The 20,889-nt window shown below is 34.0% G+C and overlaps 1 protein-coding gene across 1 annotated transcript in view; it reads left to right on the forward strand.

Moving 5' to 3' along the window:
• The window catches only part of LOC149795640 (xaa-Pro aminopeptidase 1-like), a 101,309-nt gene that overhangs the window by 40,226 nt on the left and 40,194 nt on the right, over positions 1–20,889 (forward strand). Inside the window, exons 10-15 of the mRNA XM_089965469.1 lie at positions 1,347–1,506; positions 5,032–5,076; positions 11,135–11,221; positions 12,923–12,973; positions 14,976–15,034; positions 16,013–16,090. Of these exons, the coding sequence (XP_089821595.1) occupies positions 1,347–1,506; positions 5,032–5,076; positions 11,135–11,221; positions 12,923–12,973; positions 14,976–15,034; positions 16,013–16,090 (480 nt within the window). The remainder of the gene's footprint in view (positions 1–1,346; positions 1,507–5,031; positions 5,077–11,134; positions 11,222–12,922; positions 12,974–14,975; positions 15,035–16,012; positions 16,091–20,889) is intronic.

The raw sequence follows: 20,889 nt of genomic DNA on the forward strand, positions 1-20,889 counted from the left end.
AGCGCAGATTCATCAGTACACAAGAACAGCATTATTAATGCGTGCACAACTCTGCCCAGATAAATTTGAACTTGGTCGCATGCTTGACAGCACTTTGGAAAGAAAATGGCATTTGGGTCTGCTTAAAATTGAAATTTAGAATTATATTGTGAATGTTGTTGTTGTTGTTGAGGGGTTTAATGCCATTTTTCAGCACACGATAGGCTATACATGGTGGCCAGTATTAATGGTGGAAGAAGAACCTGGGAAAATCCCTGAAAAGAACCACCGACCCATGAGAAGCTACTGGCAAGCTTTCTCACATACCCACATTGGCTGAATCAGAGACTCGAACTGGTGCAGACAGAGGTGAGATGCAATGATCTGTAACAGAGAGCACTTTAGACCACTCGGCCACTCAGGGCCCCATATTGTGAATGAATGCACATTGCAAACAACTATTCCATTTGGTTTGGAGTGAATAGATTTTGGTATTTTTGTTTTTTTCTACGAAATTTTGTGATTATTGACTGGATTTATCTGTGCCAGTTATACATGAATTACAACTGATTTCAGCAGTGGAGCAGCTTGTTGACATCTGCAAGTGTATTTCTGTTCTGTCATTGAATGTTTGAAATCATAAATGTGTAAAAAATATGAATTCTTTCAATTGTAATTGTCAAAAAGATGCTATGGAATATAATGTTCATTTCATTTTGAGTGCAGTAAGGATGATGTAATTGCACTTGGAATGTAGTCAAAATTACATTACAATTTTGAAATGTGTAATCATGCTTTAGAACCCATGACATGGCTCATGTAATTTGGATTTACAGAACTAAGTACATTTTGAGGAAATTCAGGATGTAAAACTATAAGTGTATTTTTTGCCATTCTTATTACCAGCTAAAGAAGACAGTGTATGCCTTGTCACTTGCATGCTGTTTATAGGGACCCTGTCTGGCATCTATCACTGGCCTAAATCTGGAACATTGTATCAAAAATGTTAGCGTGGAATGTGGCAAAGCAGCTGGTATGTGGCAGTCCCTGAAACATCTGCTTTAGTTCATTCAGAAACAAATTTTATTAACCAAAACATAAAGGGTCTACTACTTGAGTGTACATGATTTGTTTACAAAGTAGTTCCTAATACACTATTGGGCATGCATGAGTGCAATAGGAAGTGCACGTGAGTGCAATATTATAAAATACTGCATGATTCTGACAATGTAAAGTTAATGGAGAAAAAAATGAGCATATAATAAATAAAGGTTATTTGTGTATCAGTAATAAATTATCACTTGGTCAAATTCTGAAGACATTTATTGTATTCAACTTTGTTTAATAGTATTAAAATGATTTTTCAGCCTTTTTCTTGATGAAGACAGACTAGATAATAGAGTGAAAAAACATCTAGAATTGAAAGGAAACAGCATTGAAAATGGCATAAACATTACCACAAAACCCTATGAAGAAGTCAAAACCTTTGTTGGTAATTTAGCTGATGAAGTCAAAGGAAAAATATGGGTAGGGAATTTTCTTACAAGTATATGTATTTTTAAGATTAAGGATAAAAGTTTCTGTATATAATGCAATTTATTGACAATGAGATCATTATTGAGTTGCACCGCTCTGGTGGCCTAGTGGTTAGAGCATCTGCCTCGGATGCGGAAGGTTGCGGTTTCGAACCCTGGCCGAGTCATACCAAAGACTTACGAAAATGTTACTAACAGCTGCCTTGCTTGGCGCTGAGCATTAAGAGGTTAGTGTTAAGATTGGTCGGCCTGGTGTCAGGATAATGTGACTGGGTGGGACATCATGCTACTTATCTGCGGCATGATGCCCCAGTGCTAGACATCACTATAGACTGTCACACTGCAGACATCGTAGCGATATGACTGAAAAATTATTAAAGCTACGTTAAAAATGTAAATCACACACTTCAATATTGAGTTCCATATTTTTTATAGCCACTTGAAATATGTCTGGGCTTCTAAAATCTTTATGCCAGTTTTGTTGCCAATTCTAAAAGGGTGTCACCTATAAGACTCTTATGATGCCTCATTTTGGAGCCAAATTTCTGTTTTGGAATTACCTTGCTGTATAATAGGAAATTTGTTGGTTTTCTCCAATCTTTGAGTAAATAGTTGATCTGTTTCTCACTGCAAGTGCCAATAGCATCACTGACATCAGAATATTTTTGAAAAATTTAAACAGCCTGTTTTGTATGCCTTTACTGGTACATCTCATGGCAATACATTTGTATGCCTTTACTGGTACATCTGGTGGCAATATAGTTGTTTTGTATGCCTTTACTGGTACATAAGGGCAATACAATTATTTCATGTGCCTTTACTGGTGCATCTCAGGGCAATACAATTGTTTGGTATGCCTTTACTGGTACATCTCAGGGCAATACAGTTGTTTCATGTGCCTTTGCTGATACATTTCATGGCAATATGGTTGTTTTGTATGCCTCTACTGGTACAATTCATGGCAGTACAGTTGTTTCATGTGCCTTTACTGATACATTTCATGGCAATATAGTTGTTTCTTGTGCCTTTACTGATACATTTCATGGCAATATAGTTGTTTTGTATGCCTTTACTGGTGCATAAGGGCAATACAATTGTTTCATGTGCCTTTACTGATACATTTCATGGCAATATAGTTGTTTTGTATGCCTTTACTGGTACATCTCAGGGCAATACAGTTGTTTTGTATGCCTTTACTGGTACATCTCAGGGCAATATAGTTGTTTCTTGTGCCTTTACTGATACATTTCATGGCAATATGGTTGTTTTGTATGCCTTTACTGGTACATCTCAGGGCAATACAGTTTCATGTGCCTTTACTGATACATTTCATGGCAATATAGTTGTTTTTTATGCCTTTACTGGTACATTTCATGGCAATACAGTTGTTTCATGTGCCTTTACTGGTACATTTCATGGCAATATAGTTGTTTTGTATGCCTTTACTGGTACATTTCATGGCAATACAGTTGTTTCATGTGCCTTTACTGGTACATTTCATGGCAATATAGTTGTTTTGTATGCCTTTACTGGTACATCTCATGGCAATATAGTTGTTTCATGTGTCTTTACTGATACATTTCATGGCAATATAGTTGTTTTGTATGCCTTTACTGGTACATCTCATGGCGATATAGTTGTTTCATGTGCCTTTACTGATACATTTCATGGGAATACAGTTGTTTTGTATGCCTTTACTGGTACATCTCAGGGCAATACAGGTTGTTTTGTATGCCTTTACTGATACATTTCATGGGAATACAGTTGTTTTGTATGCCTTTACTGGTACATCTCAGGGCAATACAGGTTGTTTTGTATGCCTTTACTGATACATTTCATGGCAATATAGTTGTTTTGTATGCCATTACTGATACATTTCATGGCAATACAGTTGTTTTGCATGCCTTTACTGGTACGTCTCAGGGCAATATAGTTGTTTTTTATGCCATTACTGGTACATTTCATGGCAATACAGTTGTTTTGTATGCCATTACTGATACATTTCATGGCAATACAGTTGTTTTATATGCCTTTACTGATACATTTCATGGGAATACAGTTGTTTTGTATGCCTTTACTGGTACATCTCAGGGCAATACAGGTTGTTTTGTATGCCTTTACTGATACATTTCATGGCAATATAGTTGTTTTGTATGCCATTACTGATACATTTCATGGCAATACAGTTGTTTTGCATGCCTTTACTGGTACGTCTCAGGGCAATATAGTTGTTTTTTATGCCTTTACTGATACATTTCATGGCAATACAGTTGTTTTTTATGCCTTTACTGATACATTTCATGGCAATACAGTTGTTTTTTATGCCTTTACTGGTACATTTCATGGCAATACAGTTGTTTTATATGCCTTTACTGGTACATTTCATGGCAATACAGTTGTTTTGCATGCCTTTACTGGTACGTCTCAGGGCAATATAGTTGTTTTTTATGCCATTACTGGTACATTTCATGGCAATACAGTTGTTTTGTATGCCATTACTGATACATTTCATGGCAATACAGTTGTTTTATATGCCTTTACTGATACATTTCATGGGAATACAGTTGTTTTGTATGCCTTTACTGGTACATCTCAGGGCAATACAGGTTGTTTTGTATGCCTTTGCTGATACATTTCATGGCAATATAGTTGTTTTGTATGCCATTACTGATACATTTCATGGCAATACAGTTGTTTTGCATGCCTTTACTGGTACGTCTCAGGGCAATATAGTTGTTTTTTATGCCTTTACTGATACATTTCATGGCAATACAGTTGTTTTTTATGCCTTTACTGATACATTTCATGGCAATACAGTTGTTTTTTATGCCTTTACTGGTACATTTCATGGCAATACAGTTGTTTTATATGCCTTTACTGGTACATTTCATGGCAATACAGTTGTTTTATATGCCTTTACTGGTACATTTCATGGCAATACAGTTGTTTTTTTATGCCTTTACTGATACATTTCATGGCAATACAGTTGTTTTTTATGCCTTTACTGGTACATTTCATGGCAATACAGTTGTTTTATATGCCTTTACTGGTACATTTCATGGCAATACAGTTGTTTTATATGCCTTTACTGGTACATTTCATGGCAATACAGTTGTTTTATATGCCTTTACTGGTACATTTCATGGCAATACAGTTGTTTTATATGCCTTTACTGGTACATTTCATGGCAATACAGTTGTTTCATGTGCCTTTGCTGATACATTTCATGGCAATATAGTTGTTTTTTATGCCATTACTGGTACATTTCATGGCAATACAGTTGTTTTGTATGCCTATACTGGTGTATGTCAATAATAATATTTTTTGTTTTAATAATTTTGCTAGTAAAGTAATGTTGACAAACACTAAATCCTTATACTTGTCATATCTAGTCCTGTACATTTCAGTACATATTTAATGTTTTGGATAAAAATACTTATGAGCATAAGTATTACATGCACTTATTTGAATTTTAATAATATTTTTCATTTTAAAGATAAGATTTATCTTTTCCTAGGTCAGTGATAAATCAAGCTATGGACTTGTGCAAAATGTGCCAAAGGTATGGTAACAGATATTTACAAAAAAATTTGACACTGTCACTAGCTGGCATGCTTACTTTTTAGACATTTCCTCCATTAGATATCTAATAAATTGTCCAGTTTTATCCATTGATATGATTGGTCAAGGGAAAACGAAGATATAGAGATATGATTTAGAAAATTTATGTTGAATGTGTTTTTTATTTTGTATTATGAACTTAATAAAGAGTAAGCATAGTATAGAACTTTGATGGATTTAGATGATGGACAATTCTTATTGGATTTCTTTGTATTAACTACTTTTTATTCTACATTTAATGTTACAATATTTCAAATGCAGTAATAAAAAGCAAGAATGTACTTTTTGTGCATGTATAAACATCTTGTTGTACACTCACTATATATCATTTATAGTCTCATTTACATTAGCATAACCAGTCACAGGTATCACTATATATCATTTATAGTCTCATTTACATAGGCATAGCCAGACACAGGTATCACTATATATCATTTATAGTCTTATTTACATTAGCATAACAAGTCACAGGTATCACTATATATCATTTATAGTCTCATTTACATTAGCATAACAAGTCACAGGTATTACTATATATCATTTATAGTCTCATTTACATTAGCATAACCAGTCACAGGTATCACTATATATCATTTATAGTCTCATTTACATAGGCAAAGCCAGACACAGGTATCACTATATATCATTTATAGTCTCATTTACATTAGCATAACAAGTCACAGGTATCACTATATATCATTTATAGTCTCATTTACATTAGCATAACCAGTCACAGGTATCACTATATATCATTTATAGTCTCATTTACATAGGCATAATCAGTCACAGGTATCACTATATATCATTTATAGTCTCATTTACATTAGCATAACCAGTCACAGGTATTACTATATATCATTTATAGTCTCATTTACATTAGCATAACACAGGTATCACTATATATCATTTATAGTCTCATTTACATTAGCATAACCAGACACAGGTATCACTATATATAATTTATAGTCTCATTTACATTAGTATATCCAGACACAGGTATCACTATATATAATTTATAGTCTCATTTACATTAGCATAACCAGTCACAGGTATTACTATATATCATTTATAGTCTCATTTACATTAGCATAACACAGGTATCACTATATATAATTTATAGTCTCATTTACATTAGCATAACCAGACACAGGTATCACTATATATAATTTATAGTCTCATTTACATTAGTATATCCAGACACAGGTATCACTATATATAATTTATAGTCTCATTTACATTAGCATAACCAGACACAGGTATTACTATATATCATTTATAGTCTCATTTACATTAGCATAACCAGACACAGGTATCACTATATATCATTTATAGTCTCATTTACATTAGCATAACCAGACACAGGTATCACTATATATCATTTATAGTCTCATTTACATTAGCATAACCAGACACAGGCATCACTATATATAATTTATAGTCTCATTTACATTAGCATAACCAGACACAGGTATCACTATATATCATTTATAGTCTCATTTACATTAGCATAACAAGTCACAGGTATCACTATATATCATTTATAGTCACATTTACATTAGCATAACCAGACACAGGTATCACTTTTATGGCAGTGACATCAGTGGTATCAGTTTTAATTTTTCATGATAAAACTTTAATAAGTCAGATGTGTGTGAGTGGGATGCTATTAGTTACACCTCTCCCTTGATAACTTGCACATAACCAGGTTCCAAAACTTATACCGCACTATCAATGAGGGCACGAGTTACTGAGGGCTTCCAAAATATAATTGATTCCATCCCCACTGAATATCGAGAAAACCGCAGGACAGGGATGGAGGTGTAAATGGTTGGTAACTTGTTTTATAATCGCATTGAGAATATTTATCAATAAAGTGCTTTTTCTAATGAAGTTGTTTATTATTCTGTATAAATTACATTTATTTTCAAGATGCCCAACATCAGAAAGATCGTTATAATTATTCCAGCTGGTTTCAAACAACATTCACATGTACGTAAGAACATTTGTGTAATATGTCACTGCTTTTTGTTGTTGATTAGTCTGGTTTCTTGCTTCAGATATGGCTACAAGGTATGAAGCAGGAAGTTTACAGAATGGGGACCAGACTAACTGTTGAAACACCATGAAACAAGATTAATTTTTCCCAAAACTAGCGACAATTATTTCGTGAAACAATTGTCTACATCAAAACTTAATTTTTGTGTTGCTGAATTAGTAAGATATTTCATTGCAAATATTAGTGATGCTTCTCACCCTTGAGGATATTTCCAAGTGCCAATTCAGGAATTCTCTGAAACTCGCTTCACCACAATGATCCTCCGATCTGTGTAATGTAGCACTTTATTTAGCACAGTATACATTTAGCTTGGTTGCCTTGCTACCTACTTTGATCACATTTATGAAGGAGTAGGTAGTTTAATTATATTAAGTACACAATATTTATAATTGTGTTTGATCAATTGGAATGAGCTCAACCAATTTATGACTTCTTATTAAAAGTTGATAATTTCATAATTTCGATTAAAATTTCCTGTTCCTATCTACCATTTTCGACGATAAAACAAGTGACATTGTTTCATTTACCAATTTTGGTCATGATTTTCTTGAATTTCAACAAATAGGGATAATATTTTTGTACATGTATATTCTAATTTTAAAAAATGGGGTCCTTGCCTGACCCCACATTCTAAGTGGGTTTGTGAGTTATTGGGGCATGAGTTATTGAGGGTGTGGGGTATTTAGTTTGTTACTTACCTGATATAGGATGGTATGGAGAGGGAGCAGTACCAATCTTTTAAGGCAAGGTTCATTGTGTGAAAATATATAAAGAAGTCCACAAGACCACTAAACCGAAAATGCTACTGGTCCCATGCAGAGGCTGATGGACCTACATTTCATCATACACTATAACCTAACATAGTCAAGGACTTAGTGGTAAATGCAGGCAGACATAAATATCAGGTTTTTTATTTCATTGAATGTAAAAATGTAAAGAAAACATAAAACAACTATTATATCATGTATGAAAACCTTTAAATTTAGCATTACATGGCTACTGTTTACTGACCAGGACATTGATGCTTACTGTCCTACTAGACATGGCTACTGTTTACTGACCAGGACATTGATGCTTACTGTCCTACTAGACATGGCTACTGTTTACTGACCAGGACATTAATGCTTACTGTCCTGCTAGACATGGCTTCTGTTTACTGACCAGGACATTGATGCTTACTGTCCTGCTAGACGTGGCTTCTGTTTACTGACCAGGACATTGATGCTTACTGTCCTACTAGACATGTCTACTATTTACTGACCAGGACATTTATGCTTACTGTCCTGCTGGACATGGCTTCTGTTTACTGACCAGGACATTGATGCTTACTGTCCTGCTAGACATGACTACTGTTTACTGACCAGGACATTGATGCTTACTGTCCTACTAGACATGGCTACTGTTTACTGACCAGGACATTAATGCTTACTGTCCTGCTAGACATGGCTTCTGTTTACTGACCAGGACATTGATGCTTACTGTCCTGCTAGACATGACTACTGTTTACTGACCAGGACATTGATGCTTACTGTCCTGCTAGGCTTAGTATCCAAAAGTGTTGCTGCCGTTGATGACTGGTCTGAATCATATTTAGAATAAGAATCAGGATCCTCATCCATTGACTTGTCAATGATAGTATCAGAACCAGTCTGACCCAGTCTCTTAAGATGAAGCTCTGGAATGCAAAGTATGGCTGTCCATGAAATTAGGTATTTGGAAAAATGCATTCCATCAGTGGACTGTTAGAACTGGATCACATGCATCCGTATCAGCAGAATGCAGCTGAACATTTAACAGCATTGCTATGGTGCTAGCACGTGTCCTAATTCTTTTTTCCAAGCAAATTCTATAACCTTAACTGTTTTTGAAACATTCTTCTTATTTGATAATGGTTTTTTTTCCTTGACCATGTTAGGCTTTTTGCCTCTGGTGGCTTCCAGACATCCAAATACTGCTGCATGTTGACGCATCGGGAATCAGAAATAGTATATCTGTCAGACATCACATAGATGCAGAGGAGATACAAGCATGATATGAAAGCATACTAACACAAGTTATTTATCTTCTCATCACACCCAGATTCACTAGTAGTCACCAGAAACAATTCACCATTATTTATTTTTCACTTGGTTTCTGTTATTTCTTTTAAACTGTTATGTATATTTGATTTAATTATATCTGATTTAATATATATTTATTTCAATTTAATTATTTTTCATTATATGCTATTGCAATGTAAATTTATTCACTGGAGATGATACTTTGTCCAGAAAATAGTTTGACCATGACTTTTTTAGTAAACACCAGGTGTTGATCTAGATCCTGACCTTGATTCAAAATTAGTAGCAACCATGTAAATAAGTTCTGTTTTTATTTTAAAATGATTGGTTGTTGTTGAGGTCATGATGGGACTACATGTTTAAGATGTAAACAATTTTTTAAATTTTTTATTTCTTAGGGTAAACTGATTGGTTTTTTGTCAGGGCCACACTGGGTGTATGTGATCTTTAACAAGTACATAATTTTGACGAGGTTCTGGAACATTATCACGTGACCCCCTTTTTGCATTTAGAATAAGATATAACCTTTGTTTTGGAGAGATATTCTCAGTAGTAGTTGGGCTCTTACATTGGAAGTTGAATGTTGTGCTGTTTGGAGTTATTTCAAATTGTATTCAAAAAGGATTAATTCTTTTTTCCTGGAAAATATGTGTGCTCATATGAAATTCCTGAGCAAAGACAGCTCTTATAAAAATTTATTCAGATTTCTAAAACCGGAGTGATATTTCTTGTTTCTACAAGGAACTGTAGACTTGAACACTACAGATTACAGCATTCGTCATCATCTTCCATCCTGGATTCTTCCTCGGGACTCGAACTTGAAATCATTAGAACATTTTGTTATTAGGACTTCAAAAATTTTATTCTTGGAATATTTTTGGATTTGATTTTTAAAACCGTTAAGTTCATATTTGTTCAATTTTACATAATTTTTCCAGGGAAATAAAAAAAATTATTTTTCAAGGCATGTTGTTTTCACTCTTTCTTGTGTTACTGTTTATTCGAGCCTAAACATGTAACATAAGAAAACTCATACTTTATACAAGTTGTAGATTAAAATTACTCAGTATGACTAAACTGGCCAGTTGAACTGGCTACTCATTTTTTGACTCAGTCCATCAACAAATTAGCTGGCTTGGACCAGTGGGTTGGTGAAACTTTTGCACATGATTACCACTAACTGCTATAATTGTCAGAAGTATTCACATCAGATGAGGCACCAGCCTTGTTACCGCTAATTTCTGTGATGGTCAGTGGAATTCTTCTTGGTAAGGCACTAGCCTTATTAACACAACCTGCTATGGTGGTCAGTATTATTGCCATTGTGTCGGGTATCAGCCTTATTGCCACTAATTTCTGTGGTGTTCAGTAGAATTCATATTGGGTAAGGCACCAGCCTTGTTACCACTAATTTCTGTGGTGTTCAGTAGAATTCATATTGGGTAAGGCACCGGTCTTGTTACCACTAATTTCTTTGGTGGTCAGTAGAATTCATATTGGCTAATGCACCTGCCTTGTTACCACTAATTTCTGTGACGGTCATAATCCAGTGTATAATGATGCATCCATGTGAAAATTATATTGTACTTGCAACTTGTTTTTTTTGATGTATTTGTAGATAAAAAGGTTGATGCAGCCCTCTCCATTATCTTTGATGTATTTGTAGATAAAAAGGTTGATTTATTTGTAGATAAAAAAAGTTGATGTATTTGTAGCTAAAAAGGTTCATGTATTTGTAGATAAAACAGTTGATGTATTTGTAGATAAAAAGGTTGATGCAGCCCTCTCCAGTATCTTTGATGTATTTGTAGATAAAAAGGTTGATGTATTTGTAGATAAAAAGGTTGATGTATTTGTAGATAAAAAGGTTGATGTATTTGTAGATAAAAAGGTTGATGCAGCCCTCTCCAGTATCTTTGATGAAGGCAGTGAAGAACTCAGTGGAAATAGAGGGAATGAAACGAGCTCATGTAAGTTAGAAGATTAAAATATTCAAGATATTTGAAATTTGATGCAAATTATGAGAAGAATTATTTGACACTTTTGTTTCCAGTGTGTTTGTCTTGTGAAATATCTCTGTTTCTGTCAGTCATATGCTCCCCCATATTGTCCTTATACTTTGGAAAATAGAGCTGGTTTTAGAAATATGATCAGGTTTTGGTTTAGGATCATACATTTAAATTGAACTATTTAAGTCAGTGCCCATCAAGTACATTTATTATTAATCTAGCACCAATAAAAGTGTTTTAAAATTACTTTAATGTAACAATGGTCTGTGGACATTTGAAGGAAAGAAGTCAGGAAGAAAAAAAAAGCTTTGTTTCAGTTTGTTCCAGGAATTCAGAAAGAAAAAAACTGTTTCAGTTTGTTCCAGACATTCAGAAAGAAAAAAGCTTTGTTTCAGTTTGTTCCAGGAATTCAGAAAGAAAAAAGCTTTGTTTCAGTTTGTTCCAGAAATACAGTAGATTTAAGCACTGATACAAGTAATGCTACTTCTTTTGCATACATGGAATTGTGTGTATATTTTGCAGACATGGACTTGTGTGTGTATATTTTGCAGACATGGACTTTGTATATTTTGCATACATGGACTTGTGTCTATTTTACTGACATGGACTTGTGTGTATATTTTGCAGACATGGACTTGTATTATATTTTGCAGACATGGACTTGTATTATATTTTGCAGACATGGACTTGTATGTATATTTTGCAGACATGGACTTGAGTGTATATTTTGCAGACATGGACTTGAGTGTATATCTTACAGACATGGACTTGTTTGTGTATTTTGCTGACATGGATTTTGTAAGTATATTTTACAGACATAGACTTGTGTGGATATTTTGCAGACATTGACTTGTGTGTATATTTTAAAGACATGGACTTGTGTGTATATTTTGCAGACATGTACCTGTTTGGATATTTTTAAGACATATACTTGCATGTATATTTTACAGACTTGGACTAGTATGTAGATTTTGCAGACATGGACTTGTCTATATTTTACAGACATGGTTTTGTGTGTGTATTTTACAGATTTGGACTTATGTGTATGATTTACAGACATGTACTTGTGTGTATGTTTTATAGACATGGAGTTTTGTGTATATTTTACAGACATGGACTTGTGTGTACATTTTGGAGACATGGACTTGTGTATGTATTTTACAGACATGGACTTGTGTGTATGTTTTATAGACATGGACTTGTGTGTATGTTTTATAGACATGTAGTTTTGTGTATATTTCACAGACATGGACTTTTGTGTATGTTTTATAGACATGGGCTTGTGTGTATACTTTACAGACGTGGACTTGTGTGTACATTTTGGAGACATGGACTTGTGTTTGTATTTTACAGACATGGACTTGTTTGTATATTTTACAGACATAGACTTGTGTGTACATTTTGCAGACATGGACTTGTGTCTGTATTTTACAGGCATGGACTTGTATGTTTTATAGACATGGACTTTATTTTTTTATAAACAGTTTATTGATATATGTAATACTTTTGTGATACACATCATATCAGAGACAATTATTGTGATATCTGTTGTGGTTCAACATTGCATGTTTTACCCAGCTGTATCATTGTAATGAATGTCATTGTAACATGAGTTGACAGTTTTGGGAAGGAAACTTACTGATCTAATTTTATTGGTTTTAGGTAAAGGATGCTGTAACACTCTGTGAATTCTTCTCTTGGCTGGAAAAAGAGGTAAGGAACTTTCTTATTATGTGTTTCCTTGATTCTGCTTGTTGCCCATTAAATCAAAAGCTTATCAGTGCCATAAAATCATTTTCATCCTGAGATATGTTTTCAGCCATTTATTCAAACACTGTTGTTAGATGCAAAGTGTGCCCATTGTTGTAGTTGTTGTTGTAGTAGGGTTTAACGCCATTTTTCAGCACACGATAGGCTATACATGGCGGCCAGTATAATTGGTGGAGGAAGAACCCGGGAAAACCCCGGAAAGAACCACCGACCCACGAGAAGCTACTGGCAAGCTTTCTCACATACCCACATTGGCTGAATCCGAGACTCGAACCCACGCAGACAGAGGTGAGATGGCAGTGATCCGTAACGGAGAGCGCTTTAGACCACTCGGCCACTCGGGGCCCCTGTGCCCATTGTATTTGTGGTACATGTATTTCAGTACACTCTGCATCATCTTTCTTTTGGCTGTCTATCAGACATACTGTGTTTGACCTTCCAAAACCTCAAGGTTATTGTCATATAGAGAATTGCTTAAGAGCTACACATTTAAATGCAGCCAAACTGACCTTGCTACAGGTTGTGAATTTGCCCCTTATTTGCAGAAAACGAGACAAAATATTCCTAAAGTATGGTGATACTAGCTAATCTTCAATGAGAAGTCACTTTGTATTTTTTTGGCAGCAATTAACCTTTGATGTTCAGTGTAAACCAAATGACATTTGTAAAACTCTGAAAAGGATATATACAAACACATTTATTTATTCTGTCATACTTGCCTTATACTTATAAATACATTTATTTATCCTGTCATATGTACCTTATAAATACATTTATTTATCCTGTCATACATACCTTATACTTATAAATACATGTATATATCCTGTCATATGTACCTTATACTTATAAATACATTTATTTATCCTGTCATATGTACCTTATAAATACATTTATTTATCCTGTCATACATACCTTATACTTATAAATACATTTATTTATCCTGTCATATGTACCTTATAAATACATTTATTTATCCTGTCATATGTACCTTATAAATACATTTATTTATCCTGTCATATGTACCTTATAAATACATTTATTTATCCTGTCATACATACCTTATACTTATAAATACATGTATTTGTCCTGTCATACATACCTTATACTTATAAATACATGTATTTGTCCTGTCATATGTACCTTATACTTATAAATACATGTATATATCCTGTCATACATACCTTATACTTATAAATACAGGTATATATCCTCTCACTTATCATATGCTTATAAATACAGGTATATATCCTCTCACTTATCATATGCTTATAAATACATGTATATATCCTCTCACTTATCATATGCTTATAAATACAGGTATATATCCTCTCACTTATCATATGCTTATAAATACATGTATATATCCTCTCACTTATCATATGCTTATAAATACAGGTATATATCCTCTCACTTATCATATGCTTATAAATACATGTATATATCCTCTCACTTATCATATGCTTATAAATACAGGTATATATCCTCTCACTTATCATATGCTTATAAATACATGTATATATCCTCTCACTTATCATATGCTTATAAATACAGGTATATATCCTCTCACTTATCATATGCTTATAAATACATGTATATATCCTCTCACTTATCATATGCTTATAAATACAGGTATATATCCTCTCACTTATCATATGCTTATAAATACATGTATATATCCTCTCACTTATCATATGCTTATAAATACAGGTATATATCCTCTCACTTATCATATGCTTATAAATACATGTATATATCCTCTCACTTATCATATGCTTATAAATACAGGTATATATACCTTTCTGTTGCAGATTCTTATTTAATTTTCTGTGTCTTTTGCAAATGCAGTTTTTGATTTTTTTCAAATTATAGGATTATAATGTTTATCTGTTAAAACACAAAAAAATCTCCCTTATATGCAAAGTTCATCTCTTCTGTGACAATTTAGGTCCCAAAGAATTCTGTCACTGAAGTGTCAGCTGCTGAAAAATTGGAAAGAATAAAACAGTAAGTTAATATGCAGATCCTTCTGGTTTTCAAACTTTTTTCATAATTTTACCTCACCTATGAAGGGCAAATTTATATTTGAATGCCATATATATTCATAGTAAGTTGGATCCAACTGCAAACTGCACAGACCCAGATCTGCCATCCTTTTTTGTGGCATCCTATTATCTGGGTCTGCGCTGTTTGTTATAGTTAAAGTTGTACAGGTCATGTATGCACATTTACTCATCTTAAATATAAAATGATCTTTTAAAATAAAAAACTAATTTTGCTTGACCATAGTCTGTTTGGTCCTGATTATTGAATGCTCTGCACCTTAAGCGCCATCAGGAATCATCCAGTTACTAAAATCAGACTAGAAAAAATCATGTCAAGTCCAGTTGTCACAATGTAGATAGTATGAATTTGTTTATCGATGTGTAAAGCTTTCATTGTGACATCACAGCACATGACATTCAGTCGGGATTGTACTGGATCACTCCTTTAGGTTGATATCATCCCAAAATGTCCATGCTCTTTAACGTTGATTTTGCTGTAGAAACATCTCAGGGCATGTAAATAATGATTGATTTTATTGTAGAAACTTCTCAGGGCATGTAAATAATGATTGATTTTGCTGTAAAAACATCTCAGGGCACGTAAATAATGATTAATTTTGCTGAATTTGCATTTTTACATTGACTTAATGTGGCCCAAAGATGATGAATCTGTTCTGTATTTGCATTGTTACATTGACTTAATGTGGCCCAAAGAGAATGAATCTGTGCTGTATTTGCATTTTTACGTTGACCTAATGTGGTCCGAAGAGAATGAATCTGTGCTGTATTTGCATTTTTACATTGACTTAATGTGGCCCAAAGAGAATGAATCTGTGCTGTATTTGTATTTTTACGTTGACTTAATGTGGCCCAGAGATAATGAATCTGTGCTGTATTTGCATTTTTACATTGACTTAATGTGCATTTTCTTGTTCTGCAGGGGCCAAGAAGATTATGTCAGTCTGAGCTTTTCTACTATTTCTAGTGTGGGTTCTAATGGAGCAATCATTCACTACAGGTAAGTTCATGAAGACATACAATGTGAATTCAATATTTTCTTCTTCAAATAGATTACCAGGTCATAATACCTTAGTAGAACTCCTACTACCTCACAAATCTAGCCCTCCCAGGCTTAAACTTTTTTTTAGCTGAAAAGCTAAAAGTTATCTACCCACCTAGGTGGCAGTTAGAGGGACCTCCCTTGATACAGGGATTGGCACCAAATCCAGTGAGTTCTCCAGTTACTACTTCTGCTTGAGCTGAGTAGCACACTCTCAGCAGGCAGAGATGCCTCATAATCCACATCAAGTGTTTTGGAAAATTTCAGCCTTTAAGCAAGACGGAGGAGTGTTCTCTTTGACGAAAAGTATACTTCATGTATACATTTCCAACTTTTCCTTTCTTTCTTTGCCAGCAAAGTTTCTGGCTTTTAGGTACTATCACGTTGCCATCCTCACACCCTTAGGAGCCCTTGTTATGTATCTGCATGGGTCACAATTGCATCGCCTCACATTGCTATAGGTGTATTTAAATGTGTCTGGTGTGTGATATGGACAATTGCATCGCCTCATATTGCTATAGGTGTATTTAAATGTGTCTGGTGTGTGATATGGACAGTTGCATCCACTCACATTGCTATTGTGTATTTAAATGTGTCTGGTGTGTGATATGGACAGTTGCATCCCCTCACATTTCTATAGGTGTATTTAAATGTGTCTGGTCTGTGATATGGACACTTGCATCCCCTCGCATTGCTATAGGTGTATTTAAATGTGTCTGGTGTGTGATATGGAAAATTGCATCGCCTCACATTGTTATATGTGTATTTAAATGTGTCTGGTGTGTGATATGGACAATTGCATCCCCTCACATTGCTATAGGTGTATTTAAATGTGTCTGGTGTGTGATTTGGAAAATTCGTAATGCTGTATCATTTCTGTTATGGTTGGATACATACTGGTAAGGTTTCTATATTAATCTAATCTTTTAGTCTTTATGTCCACTTGGTAGTTATGTATGTGACAGTGTGCTATTTTTCCTGTTTCATTTAGCCTTTCCTATATGTAACTGTAATAACCTGCATTTATGGAGTGAAATATATATGGATGTATATGGTAAACACTATTCTTACCAACTGCCCAATTTGGTCTTGATTTTTTCTAATCAGAGCATTGCATAGAATTTCTCAAACAAGTTAACATTAATATTTTCTATGAGTCTATGTTTTGTTTACTTCTTCTAATAATAGTTAGCTGGTATAGTCTACTTGTTTTGAGTTAGTAAAAGTAAGGGATATCAATGCTGGCATTTGGTATCCTTGATAATTTGATTAATGACAATTTCTAGTGAATGCTTTAAGACTGTATGATGCATACTCAATGTGTTTATAGCCCCCATTGCATAATTTGTAAATGTCGTTGCATTTTAGTTTGGTTTTCTCTTTATTTCTTTGGTACAAACTCATGTTGATTTCCCTTGTCATTTGGTCTACCTTGGTAATATTGTAAGAGTATATAACTTAACACAGGTTCCAAACCATTGCTATGAGTGACAGCATAACATGGTATGTGCTGTGAAAGATGAACTGATTTTATTCTTGCAGCAATACAGTCGTAATGTAGTAATGTGTAAAATATCAAGTTGGTAATTTCTTCATATAATCATTGTGAAATTTGACTAAATGTACACATGCAATACTAGCTCATGTTTGTTTGAATATTCCAACAATAACTGGGGGTTTTGTTGGACCTGTTGGTTCTTTGCACTCTGTTGATTGTTGGTTTTGTTGCTTCTGTGGGTTTTGTGGGATCTGTTGTTTGTGGGTTTTGTTAGAAATATATAAGGCATTGTGGGCTGCTTGTGGGGATCAGTCAGCTAGCAGCTCTCAAACTAGGCACATCACAGTTATTGTGAGTTTTACTTTTTATATTTTGTATTATTTAGTTTATTATAGAATTATATAACCTTAGGTAATATTTTGGACAGTAAATTTTTGTTTCAAGTTTATTTAAGTACAGAGCAATATTTATTTAAGGAATTTTTTTCATTCCATTCTCTCTTGTAAATTAATTAAATTTTATTCATTTCTAAAAACTTTTTACAAGCAAACTAGATATTGCTATATCATTTGTTATTTGAAATTCAGTGATATGGTCAAGTGAGTGTTGTCCTCACAGACGAATACTTTTATTTATTTCAGTATTAATTTTCTTTATTTAATTGTTTTTATGAAACTAAATGCATACAGAGAAATTTTTTTTAGCTGCAAATATATAATTCCTTTTCTTTGGTCCAAAGATGTACTTAGGGAAATAGAGTGTCCAAGTCATTGTGAGTGCTTGTCCTCACCAATTTGACATTCTAAATTCAACAATACTCAATTAATCTAGCAATCTATACAACATTATTTATGTCTCTGTTATATAATTTACTAGTTGTCTAAGTCATTGTGTTTTCCTCACTGACTTGACAGCCAGTTTAATTATATTTATATCATTTCAATACAAATAAGTGTTAACTATAGTTGATGTGTCAAGTCAAGCAAGTGTTCTTGCAGATTTTACATTTTATATATTACAGTCAAGTCATAGTTTCTCTTATGTAGTAAACGTTATTGCAACTGAAAACAAACATAGTAAATCTTGTATATTTTTCACTCATCAAAAGAGGTATTAATACAATGAATTAATAGCATGATGCTACCCTAATATACATACCCACATACCCTAATATATACCCACCTACCCTAATATATACCCACCCTGACCTTGTGTGAGATTTTCATATACCAAACTGTACCTCAAGACAGTGATAGTATGCTGGTTTTGTATACAAACAACAACACTATCATGGTTATGAACTGCAACTTTATTCAATGTTCCTTAATAAATGAATCATCTTGTGTTATGGTTGAAAAGAAATCAAGATTTCTAGTTTACTCCGGTCTCCCCTCCTTAGTTAGCTAATAAGAAGCATATTCATCCCTGGTGCCATACTCATATGTAGTATTATCAAGACCTAGCTCAGCCATTACATAGCATTGTCTTTCAATTGATATTATAGCATCCACTTTGTGGTTATATATGTGACACTACTGATTTTACCTGTATTTTTGGGGTTTCCTATATATAACATTATCTTTCAATTGATTGTTGTTGTTGTTGTGGGGTTTAACGCCATTTTTCAGCACACGATAGGCTATACATGGCGGCCAGTATTAATGCTTTCAATTGATATTATAGCATCCACTTTGTGATTATATATGTGACACTACTGATTTTACCTGTATTTTTGGGGTTTCCTATATATAACATTATCTTTCAATTGATATTATAGCATCCACTTTGTGGTTATATATGTGACACTACTGATTTTACCTGTATCATTTGTGTTTCCTATATGTAACATTATCTTTCAATTGATATTATAGCATCCACTTTGTGGTTATATATGTGACACTACTGATTTTACCTGTATCATTTGTGTTTCCTATATGTAACATTGTCTTTCAATTGATATTGTAGCATCCACTTTGTGGTTATATATGTGACACTACTGATTTTACCTGTATTTTTGGGGTTTCCTATATATAACATTATCTTTCAATTGATATTATAGCATCCACTTTGTGGTTATATATGTGACACTACTGATTTTACCTGTATCATTTGTGTTTCCTATATGTAACATTGTCTTTCAATTGATATTATAGCATCCACTTTGTGGTTATATATGTGACACTACTGATTTTACCTGTATCATTTGTGTTTCCTATATGTAACATTGTCTTTCAATTGATATTATAGCATCCACTTTGTGGTTATATATGTGACACTACTGATTTTACCTGTATCATTTGTGTTTCCTATATGTAACATTGTCTTTCAATTGATATTGTAGCATCCACTTTGTGGTTATATATGTGACACTACTGATTTTACCTGTATCATTTGTGTTTCCTATATGTAACTTTGTCTTTCAATTGATATTGTAGCATCCACTTTGTAGGTATCAATAACGATGCTTAAGTGCATTTTTATGTGCATGTATGTTGTGTACTATAGAAAACTCAGTTATATTGCCATGGTCAGATACACATAGGTAAATTTTGTATATGTAGTTTAGTTATAGTGTCCATTTTACCGTAAGCAATGCTTTGGTGATTTTATTTGCATATGCAGTCAATAGGCCTTTTCTACTGGTAACTTTTGTTAGAATTAGTGTCCACTTTGTAAGTATTAGGATCAGTGCTCCATTGTATTGGTTGCCATGTGTGCCCTTTTGCAGGTAATTGTCATAGTGTGTAGTACAGCACTCATAAGGCAGGATGCATGCCATGTCACAACTGTATATATTGTTGGCTCTATTTTGTCTTACGATTTAGACCATGGATGGGGAAGATTAAATTGCAAGCTTTGCAGACATTGGAAACATGGGACTGACAACCAGTCTACATGCTTAGCTTGCTCCAGTTGCCAGTCTACAGATGCGTGTCAGACTTGTATATATGGACAGAAAGTCAGTGGGGATACTGAAGGGGAATGCTCAGAAGCGCAACTTTAGGGACAAAGACATCATCAGTTTCCACACTAACATCATAGCGGGGAATGAACGTCATCCCCATGGGTATTGCAATCCAGATGGTTCATCATCCATGAAATGACACATCCTCTCTTGGTCCAGATTGGCTCCAACTCCTCCCTCACAATCGCATCATGATCAGTCTTTCTTGGCAGAACCAGTATGCTATTTATGCTTGACATCCAATCACCTTTAGCCTGTGCCACTGAGTGAGATTGAGATCAATACAAACCACCT

The sequence above is a fragment of the Sinohyriopsis cumingii genome, chromosome 7 (assembly GCF_028554795.1).
Source record: "Sinohyriopsis cumingii isolate HCF-2022 chromosome 7, ASM2855479v2, whole genome shotgun sequence".
NCBI classification, from domain to species: domain Eukaryota; kingdom Metazoa; phylum Mollusca; class Bivalvia; order Unionida; family Unionidae; genus Sinohyriopsis; species Sinohyriopsis cumingii.